General features: G+C 39.9%; 1 protein-coding gene across 2 annotated transcripts in view; it reads right to left on the bottom strand.

The window, feature by feature from the left end:
* Window positions 1-3,622: 3,622 nt before the first annotated feature.
* Window positions 3,623-17,507, bottom strand: part of LOC111157653 (DNA meiotic recombinase 1) — a 36,100-nt gene continuing 22,215 nt past the window's right edge. For both annotated transcript variants that reach the window (XM_022519259.1, XM_022519260.1), the window contains 2 exons: window positions 10,947-11,063; window positions 3,623-3,692 (listed from right to left, as the gene is read on the bottom strand). In XM_022519259.1, the coding sequence (XP_022374967.1) occupies window positions 3,623-3,692; window positions 10,947-11,063 (187 nt within the window). The remainder of the gene's footprint in view (window positions 3,693-10,946; window positions 11,064-17,507) is intronic.

Below are 17,507 nucleotides of genomic sequence, written 5' to 3'. Positions count from 1 at the left end.
AAGGATAGACTTGAGATAGTGGTATGGTGTTGAGAACACCTGCACAGTGTACGTGACTGAAGCCAGTCAAGGCCTCTCCGTGAACTTTTAAGATTTGGTGGGCAGGCGCAGGGATCTGAACTTGTCTTGCTGTTGCCCAAGACAAGCATCATGTGTAAGTTCCCTTTGCTTACTAAAATGGCCACCCACCAAGAGCGTGGCCTGCCTCTTTCTTCAGTCCCTCCCTGCCCTCCACCCATGGGGGCTGATTTCAGATAACCCCTGGGAAGTTCCTGAGGAGGTTATGGCCAACAGTGTTTGACCCCTGACTGTACCTAATTCTTACTAACTGCTTGGGTCCCTGTCCCCACTAAAATTCATACATTGAAGTCCTAACCCCTAATACCTCAGCATGTGGCCTTATTTTGGAATAGGGTCATTATAGATATAATTAGTTAAATTGAGGTCATACTTGAGTAGGGTGAGCATCTAATCCAACATGACTGGTATCCTGATAAAAGGGGAAAATTTGAACACAAAGACATATACATAGTAAGAATGTCATGTGAAGATGAAGGCAGAAACAGGGTGATTCTTCTACAAGCCAAGGAATGCTGAAGGTCACCAGAGAACCAGCAGAAGCTAGGGAAGAGACAGGGAACAGATTCTCCCTTGTGGACCTCAGAAGGAACCAACCTTGACCTCGGACGTAGAGCCTCCAGAACTGTGAGACAATAAAATTCTGTTGTTTAAGCCATCCAGTTTATGGTATTTGGTTATGGCAGTCCTAGCAAACTCATACACAAACCTTAAAAGTAGGTTTGTGGTAAAAGTAGGTAAAAGTCCTAACCTCTACTTGCCACTTCCTCATTCCTGATCATGATAGAAATATAATCTCCTCTCATAGGTTAGAGAACTTTGTCAACAGTCACTTGTGACTCTTCTTCTGTTTTTATTCAATCTCACACCCATACTTAACCTACTGAACCACATTTTTGAAATGTCTGTTTCACTGCTACTCCAGTCCCAGGCTATACCATCTCAGAATTTAATTTTTATAACTGTTTCCTAAATTGTCTCCCTGATGCCAGTGTTATGTCCTTTATCCATTTTCTGTGTTTCCATCAGATTAATCCTCCAGCTTCTCAATGCCAACAACTTCCAATCAGAGCACACCTATACCCTTTCCTTTTTTCTACCATAAAGCTTTCCCATTCCTCTGCCTGCCTTTGAGTCTCTACGAAAACTAAATAGAGGTCACTGACTCTCTTGCTGTAGCAACTCCGAATAAATAACCTCAGTTCTTACTTGATAGTCATTGTTTGTTTTTGCCACTGAGTGAATGCTCTATGGAGGAAAAACGCATGCTTTTTCTAGTGGGTTTTCTAACTTAGTGGGATGTAAGCCTAGAGCCACAAGCAACATCTTGGCTACTATGTGGGGAAAGCCTGTCTGAGAACAACAGCGGCATGGAAATGATCAGAATAGGAAAAAGAGGTAGGGAGAGCAAGTCCTGATGATGCTGTTTGATATCTTGGCTCCATCTATGGCTAAAGTCACCACTACTTCTGGACTTTTCAGTTTCATGAGCCAATGAATTCCTATCTTCATTTGCTACTTTGAGTTTTGATGGCTTGCAACCAAAAGAGTCCTGACTAATACAAGCTCTTTTTTGAGCTCTTCTGTCCCCCTTAGAATAAGGAGTGAGAGCTGTTTCTGCAGTCTGGTGAACTGTACAGACTGGAAAGCCCTGGCAAATTGAACCCTGGCCCAGCAGAGTTCCATGGGCACTGCATAATCTGCTCTGCTTTCCCAAAGTTGGGCCTCAAGGTTACAGCTTCTTAGTTCACTGTCCTTAGTTCTCAGCTACTGTTCTCCAAAGCAGGACACAGAGAGCAGCTGGACCCAGACAGGTTTCCAGCTTTAGCTACATGCTGTATTATAACTAGCCTCCCCGCGGGGCTGCGTGCCCTTGGATTAGGCCCTGATTTCCAAACATACTGCCTACCTTTTGGTAAATTCTCACTGGTGAGGGGGTTACTCAGTTTAATCCAGAAAATTTTTCTGAATCTCAAATCTTGGGTCTTCTATTTCCTTTCCTACCAAAAGGCTCTGGGCTCCTACATACATTAGTCCATTCCCCTCCAGTGCTCTGCATACCAGGGAATCTTTAGCTGTTGTTCAGTTTTTATCAAGTAACAAAATCTTCCCTTCCCCAGGACAAAAGTATGCATTTATATTTGTATACCAAAAAAAGTCATTTAAGTGACTTTGCTGAATATAGAAAATCTGTTCCTAGATATCTCTGCTTACTCAGAAAGTGGCTTCTGTGGTATAAAAAAAAGTAAAAAGAAAAAAAAAAAAAGCTCTAATTTCCCAGGACCCCATACTGAACAATTTCTGCTTGTCAGGCTGGTCTCTGTTTCCAAATCCCAGCTTCTCTGCCTTTGCACATGCTGTCTCACAGCTTACCCTTTTCTCTCCCATTTTTGGAATCCTATAATCCAAGACCACACTACAGATAAATTAATTATATAATCATTTGCTCTCTTTCATTCTTTCATAAATATTATATTTTCTCTTAACCAGTGTACATATTCTTTGAGGGCAGGAACCATACTTTCCTTGTGTATTTTTTAGCTCCAAGCATTGCTGAGTGAATGAGAACAGATAATCAAATACTTTTTGTAACAAATGGTACTTTCAATACTTGCTGTTTCATACAAGGTGACGCAATATAAGAGATGAAATCTTTTTGAAATCTATAAAGATTGTCATTATAAGTACTATTCATATTTTAATTTTCAAATACTTTTATCATACATTCATTCTGAAAACCAGATTTTATTTTTAACAGAAAAAAATATTCTTTTACACATTTCTAAATTTAGTGTTCAGAAATTTTACATGTAAATTAACCTTAGTATTTTTTTAAAAATATTTTGAATTCTCTACCCTGAGCTTAAAATATAAAACTCATGCTATATTGATTACCCCAAACTGTAAAGTTCCTAGTTAGCTTCCTCTTTTATCCTCCATAAAATATGCCTGTATCAGAAGTATGCTTTTTCAAAGTAATTTTAACTCGTCAAAAAGTCAAATGGATTAGAACTTAGTTTAATTTAATACTTCTTTTCCATTGCTATAGAGGTGAATGTACAGTTTGATGTTGTAAACTAAAAAAAAGCTTTTTTGTATGTTCTGTAAACATTCCTTTCTTAACTGGCTCCCTCCTTTGGAAGTGTGTCCACCTCTGTAAGTGTTCAAGGGAAAATGGTGGGAGAATGGGGGATGTCTGAGCTTGTAGATTTTCTATCTGTTTAGTGGCTGACTTTGGACAGCTAAAGTGATGGGATCGGGTACCCCTTCCCAAGTAGTTTTCCATAGCTTTATTCATATATACACATGTAGGAATATATATATGTGTACATATATATATTCCTGAATTGATATACAATGTATAGGGATTATACATCAGGGACTTTTAGGATAAATATAAGATTTATAAATTTCTTTTGTTGACTTTCCTCTAATAGCATGTGAAAAAAACAAACTCTTACTTCAAGTTCTGAAATTTCAGACCGCTTTTCTATTTCTTCAGCTCCTAATAAGCACTAAGAAGCAATTTGCATCAATTTGCCACCTACTCCTTGGCATCCCCAATTCCTCCAGCAGTTATTGTGAAGGTGGCTTCATTTTCAGGCATCTCAGGGCTAACAGAATACAAGGGAACAGAAGTTTATAAAAAGCTTTATTTCTATAAATACCATATTCATGTCACAGGCATCACACCCCTATCAGTCTGAGTCTCCAGAGACATTTCAGAGTTGCTACAGCTAAATGTGGACTACATAATTTACCTACAAGTATTACCAAGCCTCACAAACACTTATTGAACAGCTTCCATTTTTAAGGTTCCGAATGTCAAGAGAAATGACCCCAAATCTGGAAATAGGCAGAAGGAATAACTGGGTTTTTTTTCGGTATACTCTGAGGCACAGTGTGGCAGGGCCTGGGTCAAAAGGGGGGTGCACATTTCTGCGACTAGACCAATGCAGGGCAAAATTGTGCAAGACTTTGAAGTGAACTAAAAGGTTGCCACGTACGTTCAGTGGAAAATAGGTTGCCCAGCACATCCTTCCAGGTTCCCCTATTTTGTAAGGACTCTGCCTTTTGTTGTCTTTGAGCTACTTGACAACTCTGCAAGTTGTAGGTAACCATGAATAATACAAATTATTCTTGTCCATAGAAATGTGAATTGTACGAGGAGGAATGCAATTGATTCTTGTCCTATGGATTTTGATCCGTTTTTGGTCAATTTCTAATTCACTTAGCATTCCTTATTTGGCTCCATATGTGTGTTAATTTGATTTTTTCTTTGATCTGGTTATAAAAATCTTATTAGTTCCTGCACTAATTAATGAAGTAAATAAAATCTTTGACATTTTATATTTGTATGTGATTATATGATCTATTAGATTTTACCTTTTACTTTTTTCTACAACACCGTAGGAATAGAGGTTAATTTGTGGAAAACTGACAGCAATGCGGGCAATTCCTGTCTGTGGGTGATGCAGATGATTGCAGTCTATAGCACTGGAAATGAATTTCACTGTGTAGAGAAGCAACTGATTTCCCTCCAGTAAAGAAAACAACTTCAAAGGTTACAATTGATTGCCTTGTAAGATATTAACCAGTTTTTCATCTATCTGCAAATTTATTTCTGCATTCCTCTGATTGACTACACAAATCTCTGTCAAACTATCCTTTGAATAAGATTCTTCATTACTTGAGTTGAATCAAGTTTTTGACACACTTTTATTTTGTATTTATTTGCAAGAAAGTCATTTTTCAACTTCTGAAAATCATACATTAGAAGGTACTAGATACTACAGATTTCACAAAAATGGGACAGAGTCCCTGCTCTCAAGATGTCTAACAGGTGAACTATGTATGACGTATGACAAATATGCAAAGTAAGATAAATTTCATAAAGTCAATATATATGTTACAGAACTCTAAAGAAAGGTTGATTATACCAGTAAGGTTGATTAGGAAAGGACTCATAGATAATATAAAGCCTCATAGAGGCTTTTTGAGGCAGAAATGGGGGTATTCAAGGCAGAGGGAATAGTATGAACAAAAACAGAGAACTAGATACTTGTTTAATAGGTAAGAAAGAAGAATGGGGCATTTGGGTGGCTCAGTCGGTTGAGCATCTGCCTCTGGCTCAGGTCATGATCTCAGGGTCCTGGGATTTTGGGGTCCTAGGATAGAGCCCACATCAGCCTCCCTGCTCAGTGGGGAGTTTGCTTTTCCCTCTCCCCCTGCAACCCCCATGCTTGTGCTCTCTCTCTCTCTCTCTTTCAAAGAAATAAATAAAATCTAAAAAAACAAAACAAAACAAAAGAAAAAAAGAATAAGAAGTTGGGTTTAGGTATGTTGTGTTTGAAGTACCTGAGTGATAGTCCTGTAGAGGAGTTCTATAAGCAGTTGGAAACAAATATCTAAAACTCAAGTAAACTAAACAATAAATAAAAATTTGAAAATCACTGATCCTGAGAGAAAGAGCCAGTGCTACTTTATGTTATTATTATATTCAGGTTATGGTGACTGTTTAGTAACATTAATAGCTTTCATTTATTAAGTATTTACTAATTTACTACATGTTGGTCTTCTTTATGATTTTATTTTAACTTTATGAGAACTCTTGGGTATGCATTATTATCTCCATTTTATAGATGAGAAAAATCATGGTTCAGAGAGAAGTAATTTGCCCAAAGTCACAATTGCTAGTAAAGGAAAGTGCCAGATTGGAGACTAAATTATTTGACTCCAAAGCTCAATGTTCTTCTTCTTCTTCTTTTTTTAAGATTTTATTTATTTATTTATTTTTATTTTATTTATTTATTTATTTTTGTCAGAGAGAGAGAGAGCATAAGCAGGGGGAGGGACAGGCAGACAGAGAAGCAGGCTTACTGCTGAGCAAGGAGCCTGATGTGGGACTTGATCCCAGAACCCTGGGACCCTGACCTGAGCCAAAGGCAAACAGCAAACACTTAACCAACTGACCACCCAAGGGTCCCCAAAGCTCATGTTCTTAACCACCAGACTTTACTGCCTCTCAAAGCTGATTTTTGTTTTTTGGTTTTGTTTGTTTTGTTTTGTTAGAGGGGTGGAGATTAGGCACTGTATTCTGAGCACACTATGGGTTAGGTTACTTCCCTTAGGAAATAGTAGGGGGGCCTCCCCTGAGGATAGCAAATGGGCTATAAATAAGGCCGGTCTTGCTAAACTAAAACTAGAGCTGGGTAAGAAGGCCCGAGGAGAATCAGATCCCAGAGAGAAAGGGAGAAGCAGGGGCTCTGCTGAGCAGGGAGCCCGACTCGGGGCTCAATCCCAAGACCCTGGGATCATGACCCAAGCCAAAGGCAGCCACTTAACCCACTGAGCTAGCCAGACGCCCTGAGTTGTTTTTAATGTCCATCAATCTCAAATATGCTAAATGGAATAAAATAAATGGGTTTTTTTTTTCTTCACTCAAAAGTTTTAAAGTGAGCAGGGCACCTGGGTGGCTCATTCAGTTAAGCGACTGCTTTCGGCCCAGGTCATGATCCCAGGGTCCTGGGATTAAGCGCTGCATAGACTCCCTGCTTAGCAGAGACCCTGCTTCTCCCTCTGCCTCTGCCTCCTGCTCCTCCTGCTTGTGCTCTCTCTCTCTGTCAAATAAATAAATAAAATCTTTTTTTTTAAGTTTTTAAAAAAATATTTTATTTATTATTTATTTGACAGAGATCACAAGTAGGCAGAGAGGCAGGTAGAGAGAGAGGAAGAAGCAGGCTCCCTGCTGAGCAGAGAGCCCGAGGTGGGGTTCGATCCCAGGACACCAGGATCATGACCTGAGCTGAAGGCAGAGGCTTTAACCCACTGAGCCACCCAGGCACCCCAAAAAAAGTTTTAAAGAGAGAAAAATGCATACTGGGGTCCAGCTATATTTACTTATGGAAGCTATAAACTATAGTGACACTTTAGGGAAAGAGCTTTGTCTGTTTTCGTAGTCATTCCTATATATCTGGGAATTCTTCTGATAGCCCTTTTCTGCTCTATTCCTCGAGAATTCTGTGTTTTCTTTGAATGAGAACTGTCTTTCCCTTACATCTGTGTAAGTTAGTAGTTGAAGGCATGGGACTAGCTGTAACAGATGCTATGACTGTCCAAAATAGAGCATCTTTAACAAACTAAGAAATAGTGTAATGATTAAAAGTGTTGGCCCTAGATTCAGACAGTACAGATTCTAATCTTGGTTCCATCTTTTATTGATTGTGTGATTTGGGCAAGGCCATTCATGCGCTCACTAAGAAAATATTTATTAGGCACCTGCTAAATCTTTGTTGTAGGTACTTGAAATCTAGAAGTGAAAAAAACAGACAAAGATCCCTGTCCTTGTGGAACTTATATCTTGGGAGAAGAAGAATCAGATAATAAATAATGAACATAATATATATTATGTAATATGTTTGAAGATGGTAAGTGTTATGGGGAAAGATAAAAACAGAGCTGGGTGAGGGACAGTAGAAGTGTGGAAACTGGGAGGAGTTGCGATTTTAAATAGGGAGATCTAGCCAGGTGTGGTGGAGAAGGTACTATTTGATCAAAGATTGGAGGGGTGGAGAATGATAACCAGAATGAGGGCTGCGTGGGGAAAGATGATTCTAGGCAAGTACAAAGTCCCTAAGGTAGAACTGCGCCTGGCCCATTTATAGAACATCATATGGCCACTGAGGTCGCAGTGCTGTGAGAGAGGGAGAGCAGGGACAAGGATAGGGACATGCACGTAGTGCTAAGTAAACCATCACAGAGACTTGAGCTTTTATTCTGAGTTAAGATGGGGAGCCACTGGAGAGTTTTAAGCAGAGGACAGATATCATCTGACTCAATTTTATAAGGGATCACTCTGGCTTCTGTGTTTAAAATAGACTGTAAAGGGACAGTGGCTACCTAGCTGCTTGAGCCCTTGGTTTGCTCATGTGGAAAACAGGGATAATGACCCCCACCTCTTAGAGTTGTTGTCATAAACAATGAAATATATATATAATTATATTACATATAATTACAGATATGATTTATATAAATGATAGAAATTATAAATTTTATATTTTATATAAAATTATAAAAATATATTATATATAATTATATATTTTATAAAGATATACATATATATGTATATAAATAAAGTGCTTGCTGGAAGGCCTAGTATGCAGCAGCCACTCAACATGTATTAGCTATGATTAAGTAGCACCATCAACTTCTCAACTAAAAAGTTTTCTCTAAAGTCAAGAATTCTTCGCGGGAAATCTTAAGGAACCAGAAAGAAGGGAGGACATGCTGCACAGCAAGCTAAGTTTTGACACTTTTTGCTCCGACTAGTTTTGCTGTTTTAATTCAAATTTTTGGAAATTTGAATTTCTAACCTCTACGATCCCTTTAATAATCCTTTATTGAGTCTGCAGAATGCTCGTATTCTCTCAAGACTGTAAGAACTGTAGGAGTTACTTGGTCCTGCAAATATGGAGGATTTGATAAAATATGCGAATGACTGCACATGTAGATGGTGTTCATTTGTTAATTCGACAAATAGTTACTGAGTTCCTACTATGTGCCAAGTACCATGTTGGTGCTGGGGACATTTGTGAATCAGACTCAGTCCCTGCTGTGAGGGAGATTTACATGGAATCAGCTGATGCAATTCAGAGTGAAAACTGTTTAGGAAAGTATTTTATTTATTTATTTATTTATTTCAGAGAGACAGAGAGAGTGTGTGCATGAGTTGAGGGGAGGGGCAGAGGGAGAGGGACAGGGAAAGCAGAGTCTCTGCTGAGCAGGGAGCCTGACCCCAAGCTGAGCCCGAGCTCCATCTCCCCACCCAGAAATCATGACCTGAGCAGAAACCAAGAGTCAGACGCTTAACCAACTGAGCCACACAGGCACTCCTAGGAAAGTTCTAAGCACAGCAATCTAAGATACAGACCAAGAAATTGTAGTAAAAAGATGGAACAATCTTACTACCTATTGAATTCAACAAAGCATATTCATAGCAAATTTCTAGAGATTTCTGAAATCCATAAAATACAGCATTTGTATATTATAGCCTACAGGGATAGGTCACAAAAAGCAAAATGGTCTAAATAACAGTCAGATGGGAGAACTGATTATTTAATATTTATTCAGTGACAGCCCATAATAAGTACTGCGATTCGTAGCAAATACCAGATTAAGAGCTCATGTAATTTCTTTTTGGTTGATTTTTCCTCCGTAGTATAGTTATCACAAATCTTTGCCTTGTTGATCAGGGTTGGCTAATCAGTCAATCACAAATATTGTACATCTACCATGTGTCAGGTACTGGGAATACAGCAGTGAGCAAGAGAATCGGGTCCCTGTCCTCTGGGTATTTGGGGTCTAGCATGGATGGCATGCAGTATATAAATCATTGCCAGTGGAATATAAGCTCCATGAGGGCCTTGTCTTTTTCTTTTAGTCATTGCTCTATTCCCAGAACTCAGAACAGCTGGTGTATATCTCTTGTAAAAATTTGTTGTTTATAATTCTTTTTAAAAAGAAAATTTACTTATTTATTTGACAGAGAGATAGAGAGAGCACACAAGTAGGCAGAGCAGTGGGCAGAGGGAAAGGGAGAAACAGGGTCTCTGCTGAGCAGGGAGCCCAATATGGGGCTGGAGCCCAATGTGGGTCTGGATCCCAGGACCCTGGGATCATGACCCAGGCCGAAAGCAGCTGCTTAACCCACTGAGCCACCCAAGGGCCCCATGTTTATAATTCTTTTTTTTTTTTTAAAGATTTTATTTATTCTTTTGATAGACAGAGGTCACAAGTAGGCAGAGAGGCAGGCAGAGAGAGAGGGAGGAAGCAGGCTCCCTGCTGAGCAGAGAGCCCGATGTGGGGCTTGATTCCAGGACCCTGGGATCATGACCTGAACCAAAGGCAGAGGCTTTAATTCACTGAGCCACCCAGGCGCCCCCTTGTTTATAATTCTTAATTAAATAAGTAAAATATCATGAAAGAATATAAATTACAATATAGTGTAGCTTAGACCGGAGGGTTAGGGACAAGTTCCCTGTGGAAGTGATGTTTAAACTGAAACCTATAAAACAAAACAAAACAAAACTCCCAAAAAACAAATCTGGCAGAGGAAAGGAGAAGAATATTTCTCTGTCATACTCTGTACTTTCCCCGCACTGACCAAACCTCAGTTGGAATCATTCTTTGGCTATCTAGCTTCACCATAAGCTTTGGAAGGTCAGGAACCAAGTCTATTCATCAACAGAATCCTTTAATCCCTAGAACCTAGTCTGTAGTAGGGACTTCCCAATGGAGTGAATACTTTTTTTTTTAAAGGTTGTATTTATTTATCTGAGAGAGAGAAAGAGAGAGAGAGAGCACAGGAGAGGGGAGAGGATCAAAGGGAGAAGCAGACTCCCTGCTGAGCAGGAAGCCCAATACGGGACTCAACCCCATGACTCCAGGATCATGACCTAAGCCTAAGGCAGTTGCTTAACCAACTGAGCCACCCAGGCGACCCAGAGTAAATACTTTTTGAGAAGGAAATTCAAACATGTAGGATCTGCCAGTGGTATAATTAAAGCCTCTCATGGGGCGCATGGGTGGCTCAGTGGGTTAAGCCTCTGCCTTTAGCTCAGGTCATGATCTCAGGGTCTGGGATCAGGTCTGGGATCGGGTCTGGGATTGAGACCTGCACTGGGCTCTCTTCTCAGCAGGCAGTCTGCTTCCCCCTCTCTCTCTCCCTGCCTCGCAGCCTACTTGTGATCTCTCTCTCTCTGTCAAATAAATAAATAAAACATTTTTTAAAAATTAAAGCTTCTGAGGAGAGGCAATTCTAATTAATGCCATATGCCCAAGAATCTGATTAAAAATAAGAAAATATTTACCTGTCATAAATCTTTGCAATTCTCAGTTCTCCTCTTCCTTTTCTCAAGCTTATTCTTGTTGTTGAAGCATGAGCCAGGATGTGTCCCCCAATGGGTTTTTTGGGGTCTGCCTGAAAACTAAAATAATAAAACACTTTTTCAGGTTTCATCATAGGAACTATATACAGAAAATCTGCAATTATAAGGCAAATTTTCTCTGGATCACAGCAGGAGATGGGGTAGGTGTGTGTTCTAAGGAAGCAGGGACTCATTCATTAACTATGGAGTGGGGTATGGTTTGGAGCTGTCATATACCCCCTTGCCATCCCATTCAGGCTCCTGATGTAAAGTTCACAATTTGATTGCTTTTTTAAAAGGAAAAAAACACAAATACTATGTTATTCACTGTCTTAGGATAATACTTGGGGGTAAGCAATTTTTCTTCTTTACAAAATACCAAGACCGAATTTATTTATTCATTCATTCATTTATCAGAAATCTTTACTAATGGCCTACTATATGCCAAACACTATTTTAGTCTAATGAATAAGAAATGCCCAGTTATCCCTATGGGGTCATGATACAACTGAAAGCAGACTGAGAACCTCCTTCTTGTTCATTAACTATATGTTGGAAGCCTTCAATGCTGCACTCGTTATGAATTTGCAGTGAGAATAATCTTGGAAATGTCTTTGTCTTTATCACTGATGCTCAAAGTTTATTATTCTAAAAGAGGATACAGAAGAGATAAGTTTTGACTATGTGTGAATTTTAAAAATATATTATGATTGCACGAGTTATGACACTCATCTTGAGATATATACACACTAGGGTACTAACACTCACTTGGCAAGAAGTGAAGGGTCCTTAATAGCCCTAATTGTGAATCCTTTAAAAAAAAGCCCAGGTGCTTTAAATCATCAACAAAATGCCAACAAACCAAATCTGGAAGCATATTAAAAGGATTATACATCATGACCAAGGAGGATTTATTTTAAAAATGCAAGAGTGTATCAACATAGGAAAATCATCAGTCAAAAGAATGAAAGGAAAAGACCCCCACATACTCATCCCTGTTGATGCAGAAGAAAACCTAGGCTTTGAAATCATCAATAAGGGGAACTAAATATAGACTAACAGGTTATACTTGATCAAAATAAACTGGGACATAGCCTAATAACTTCAGCTCTGGGAGAATACGGTTACAAGTCAGTTTAAACTCTGCTTGATTCATGAGTGTGCTCAGGATTCTGGTTACTCTAAGCATGAGGCATGGTGTAATAAGGATGTCGCTGACTGGCAGGAGGTTGAGTAGGTAGCAGGGTGGTGGGGATGAGAGCTTCTTGGTGAATAAGAAGTTCTCTGGTGAAGGAGTCAGCTGATACTAGCAGGAATTTGCTTATAAACTGCTGCTTGTTTAAATGGCTCAGGAGTTAGGACCAGAAGATCCTTGGCTGGGGCTGGATAGGACTGGTTAAAATTCGGTAGGTCCAGTGTTGAAATAGACACAGAAAGTTGGTTTTGGAGTGAACTATCATCAAGAAAGTAGTAGCCAGGCCATTGAGAGGGACAGCAGTTAAGAAGTTAGAAGGCTATATACCACGTCTTTGTCCATTCATCCGTTGATGGACATTGGCCCTCTTTCCATAACTTGGCTGTTGTTGATAATGCTGCTATAAACCTCGGGGTGCATGAATCCCTTCGAATTAGTGTTTTTGTGTCCATTGGGAAATACATAATAGCACCATTTGCAATGACGTGGACGGAGCTAGAGAGTATTATGCTGAGTGAAATAAGTCAGTCAGAGGAAAACAATTACTGGATGACTTCACTCATATGTGGAATTTAAGAAACAAAACAAATGATCATAGCAGGAAAAACGAGAGGCAAACCAAGAAACAGACTCTTTTTTTTTTTTTTAAAGATTTTATTTGTTTATTTGACAGAGAGAGATCACAAGTAGATAGATAGAGAGAGAGAGAGAGAGAAGCAGGCTCCCTGCTGAGCAGAGAGCCCGATGCAGGACTCAATCCCAGGACCCTGAGATCATGACCTGAGCCGAAGGCAACGGCTTAACCCACTGAGCCACCCAGGCGCCCGCAAGAAACAGACTCTTAACTATAGAGAACAAACTGATGGTTACCAGAGGAGAGAGGTGGGGAACGGCTTAAATAGGTGATGGGGATTAAGGAGGGCACCTGTGATGAGCACTGGGCGATGCAAGGACTTGTTGAATCACTAAATTGTACAGCAGAAACTAATTTTACACAGAATGTTAATTAAGTGGAATATAAATAAAAGTTAAAAAAAAAAGAAGTCAGAAGGCGTGCTTTTTGCAGGCAGCTGAAGGGGTAGTAAAACAATAATGTGAACTCAGTTGGATGAAATAGCTAAACCTGAGTTGTGTATGTAACGCTTTCAGATCAACGTCACTCTTAATGGAATGGCTCTAAATTTTCCAGGTGATCCTATTCAAGGTCTTAAAAGAATCCTATGGTTCTATACAGATGGGTCCTGATGATATCAAACAGGGCTAGGACTCTGAACTTGCAAATACTATACTTACATTTCCTTAATGCACTTTTCATACTGTGCCTTTAGTGCTATTATTATGCACCTTTTATATTTCCCTTCAATCTCTCTTCTATTACCTGTCACTAGGCTCCTTAAGGGCAGACAACACTGTATTTAACATTGGAGCAACCAGCTACATAGTGCGTGCTCAAAAATATTTTTGAAGATAAGATATGGAAGTTACAAAAATATCAAGGAGAATATTGGACTGTAGAAAGATTGGTGCTGCCACAGAAGGTAGACCAATGAGAAATTTCTATCAAGAGGAGACAAGAAGCTACATGGTGAAGAGAAGTTTCAACAGCTATGTTACTGCTTCTCACAGATGGTCTCTCAGTACTGCTTTGTAATTCTCCTCTATGAGCTTGGTTAGTCTCCTTAAGCCCCCTTTTCCATTCTTGTCCCTTTATCTTGGATGACAAAACTTGTCTTTTTTTTTTTTTTTAGATTTTATTTATTTATTTGACAGAGAGAGACAGCAAGAGAGGGAACACAAGTAGGGGGAGTGGAAGAGGGAGAAGCAGGCCTCCTGCTGAGCAGGGAGCCTGACATGGGACTCAATCCCAGGACCCTGGGATCATGACCTGAGCTGAAGGCAGACACCCAATGACTGAGCTACCCAGGTGTCCCCCACCTTTTTCTTTCTTTCTTTTTTTTTTCCCACCATTTTCTTTTTTTAAGATTTTATTTATTTTTGCAAGAGAGGGAGAGGGCAGGCAGAGGGAGAAGAGGACTCCCCACGGAGAAGGGAGCCTGACCCGATGTGAGACTCTATCCCAAGACCCTGAAATCGTGACCTGAGCCAAAGGCAGATGCTTAACAGACTGAGCTACCCAGGCACCCCGACAAAGCGTGCTTCTTTGTAAAAAAGAAATGAGTGTTCTCAGGAAGAACCTCCCTCAATTTCCCCTTCTTTCTATCTGCTGCTTAAATACTTTTCTATAGTTGTAGTCATCCCTTCCTTCTTCCCTCTCAAACTCTGCTTTTTCCTTCTTCCAACAAATCCTCTTACACCTTGATGCCTTTGCACACACAATTCCCTGTAAACAAAAGCCCCTTTCCCACTGTGTTTGTTCATTTAGCTCCTACTCACCCATCCAGTGTCAGCCCTTCTTGGAAACCCTGCCTGGTCCTCTGAAACAGAGTGAAGCCTTCCCGTCTGTGCTCTCATACCACTGTATATTCCTCTGTGAAAGCACACTACATTGTAATTTTTCTTTAATTAAGTAGGCTCCACACCCAACGTGGGGCTTAAACTCATGACTCTGCTATCAAAAGTCGCATGCTCCACCAAGTGAACCAGCCAGACACCCCCGCATTATGATTTTTAATTTATAGGTCTCATTCCCCTACTATAGTCCAAATCCTTATTCAGCTGTGTAACTCCTAGAAAAGTGTGTATAATGTAAAAGGTACTGTATAAATATTGCTGAATGAATAGAGGGGAGGACAATTTGGGTGTCCCTGGTCTACATTCTGGATACACATCTCCAAAGAAGGTATATAATTCAAGGAGCTTTTGAAGGGTGTTCTGACCGAAAGGCAAATGTAAAAGGAGACAGAATTTCTCTCTAATTCAAGTAATCCTATCCCCCCCACCTCATTTACTGATCATCTAAAGAACAGCAGGAATGTGGAGCTTTTAGAAGCATAGCCATGATTTTTTCTTAGCAAATTACTGTTTGCTGTGACCAATGTGATACCTTATGCACAAAAAAGAATATGTACTACTGCTTGTTACTGATGACTCCAGGTGAAGGGTCTGAATGTTAGGAATGTTATCTTAAAAAAAAAAAAAGTTATCTCCAAAGGGAGATTTTGAATGAACTAAATGGGGAAATAAATTATAGAATGTGCAAAAGTACTAAAAAAAATAGGAAAGATATCATGGGAAATAAAATGTCCTCAAAACTGACTCAAACGGGGCACCTGGGTGGCTCAGTGGGTTAAGCCTCTACCTTTGGCTCAGGTCATGGTCTCAGGGTCCTGGGATTGAGCCCCACATCTGGCTCTCTGCTCAGCGGGGTGCTTGCTTCCCCTCTCTCTGACTGCCTCTCTGTCTATTTGTGATCTCTTTCTCTGTCAAATAAATAAATAAAATCTTTTTTTAAAAAGTGACTCAAACAGAGGTTGTACTTAACCAAAATTGCCACATACTGTAACAACCTTAGCTCTGGGAGAATATCACGCCAATTCAAATTTTACTTGCTCCATCAAGGTGTTCAGGATTCTGTGGAGAATTTCGTGTAGAACTGATGGTTCTTCACGTTTCTTATAGGTCACTAACACTTGGATAATTTAATAAAAGATATAGACTCTCTCCCAGAAAAATGAACGTATGTATATACATGAACTTTTCATGTTCGTTTAGGGGATTCATGGTTTCTCTCTCCTCTGAGGCAGATGAGTATTAGTAATAATAATAACACCTAAGATTTACTGAGTTCGTACTATGTGACAGACACACTTCTTAACTCATCCAATTATTTCCTTTTGCTTCCACATTTAGTGAATAACTTCAGATTAAAACTGAAATTCCTGTAAAGGTCTGCCTACAGGGAGAGAATGCACTGGTTACAAGAAACTCAAATACAGTTACATTTTTCACTGTCAGTAGACTGGCCCTCTGATCTATCATTGAGTCTCCCGAGCTTGATTAATATGAATCTACCCTGAAGAGATTCTTGGTTCTCAGTAGGTCACCAAATCCAATCTCTGCCTATAAGGCTAAGGGTGTTGAACTCTGGTCAGTTCACCAGGGTAATGCATACATCCCTGCAAAGTTTCTCAAATGACAGCTTGCCAACCTCTCTCCAGGCATCTATGGCTCTGATGTACTGTGCACAAGCATTGGAGTTAGACCTGGGTTCCAGTTTCGGATTACCAGCCAGCCATGTGACCTCAGGAAAATTACTTAAGCGTTGTAAGTGTCTGTTTCTTTATTTTAAATGGGGGGTAATAAAAGTACCTAACTGGTAGGGTATATGTAAGAATAAAATAAAATAGTTTAGGTAAGGCATTAGCCCAGTGAATATAATTATCTACTTTCCCAATCCTGACTCAATGTTTTCATTGGGCCAGTTACTTATGTTCATGAACCTCAGTTTCTTTACCTGTAACATGGGATCAAAAAGATCTTACCACTAAGGGCTGTCATGAGCATTCAAGATATATTTAATATAACTCATTGAGAGCCTACTGCATGCCAGGAACCATGCTAGGTCATTTATGTACATTAGCTCTACCCTTAACACTAATCTTGGCACATAAGAGATATTTAATTAAATGATCCAGTTAAAACAGCCACTCTTTCAGTGACATGTAGAACAAGAAAATTCCTTAAAGTTTCTTTGAACTTCCTGAGTATTTTAGCAGTTACAACCAAGGCTCTAGGTAAAGTACGAGAAGATGTAGCATTCCGCATCCTTTCAGAGGGCTTTAATTTACTTCTATTTTTGACCTAGTAAAAACAGCTTCAGAAAACCACCCACATTCCTCCTTCAACCTATTCTTATTTTCCCTTCTTTCATATTTTCTTCTCTTCTTTCTTCCTTTTCTCAGGAGATGGCAGAGTATGACAAGCAGGAGGAAGAGAGAGGCGTGGATATTAGGAATAAAGAGGGGCCAAGAGAGACTGCCATTTATCCCCATCTGGCTGAACTGGACATAGTGTATTAGATTGCTGAGGGTAAGACCCAGAGCAGCCTGATCTCCCAACTTCAACCCGGGGTGCTGGGGTCACGTAGTACAAGATTATGGTGATGGTAGGGCAGGTGATATTTTCCTAGGAGGGGGAGAGGGAGGGTAGCTCAATGAGGCTAAAAGAGCATTAACTTTAGATTTGAAGATACCTGGGTTCAAATCCTGACTCCCATTTTTAAATCTTTTTTTTTTTTTTTATTTGACAGACAGAGATCACAAGTAGGCAGAGAGGCAGGGGAGGCGGGCGGGAAGCAGGCTCCCCGCTGAGCAGAGAGCCCGATGTGGGGCTCAATCCCAGAACCCTGG

The sequence above is a fragment of the Enhydra lutris genome, unplaced genomic scaffold (assembly GCF_002288905.1).
Source record: "Enhydra lutris kenyoni isolate GAN:26980312 unplaced genomic scaffold, ASM228890v2 scaffoldscaffold55, whole genome shotgun sequence".
Taxonomy (NCBI): Eukaryota; Metazoa; Chordata; class Mammalia; order Carnivora; family Mustelidae; genus Enhydra; species Enhydra lutris.
This window is presented reverse-complemented; position numbering and strand designations above follow the sequence as displayed.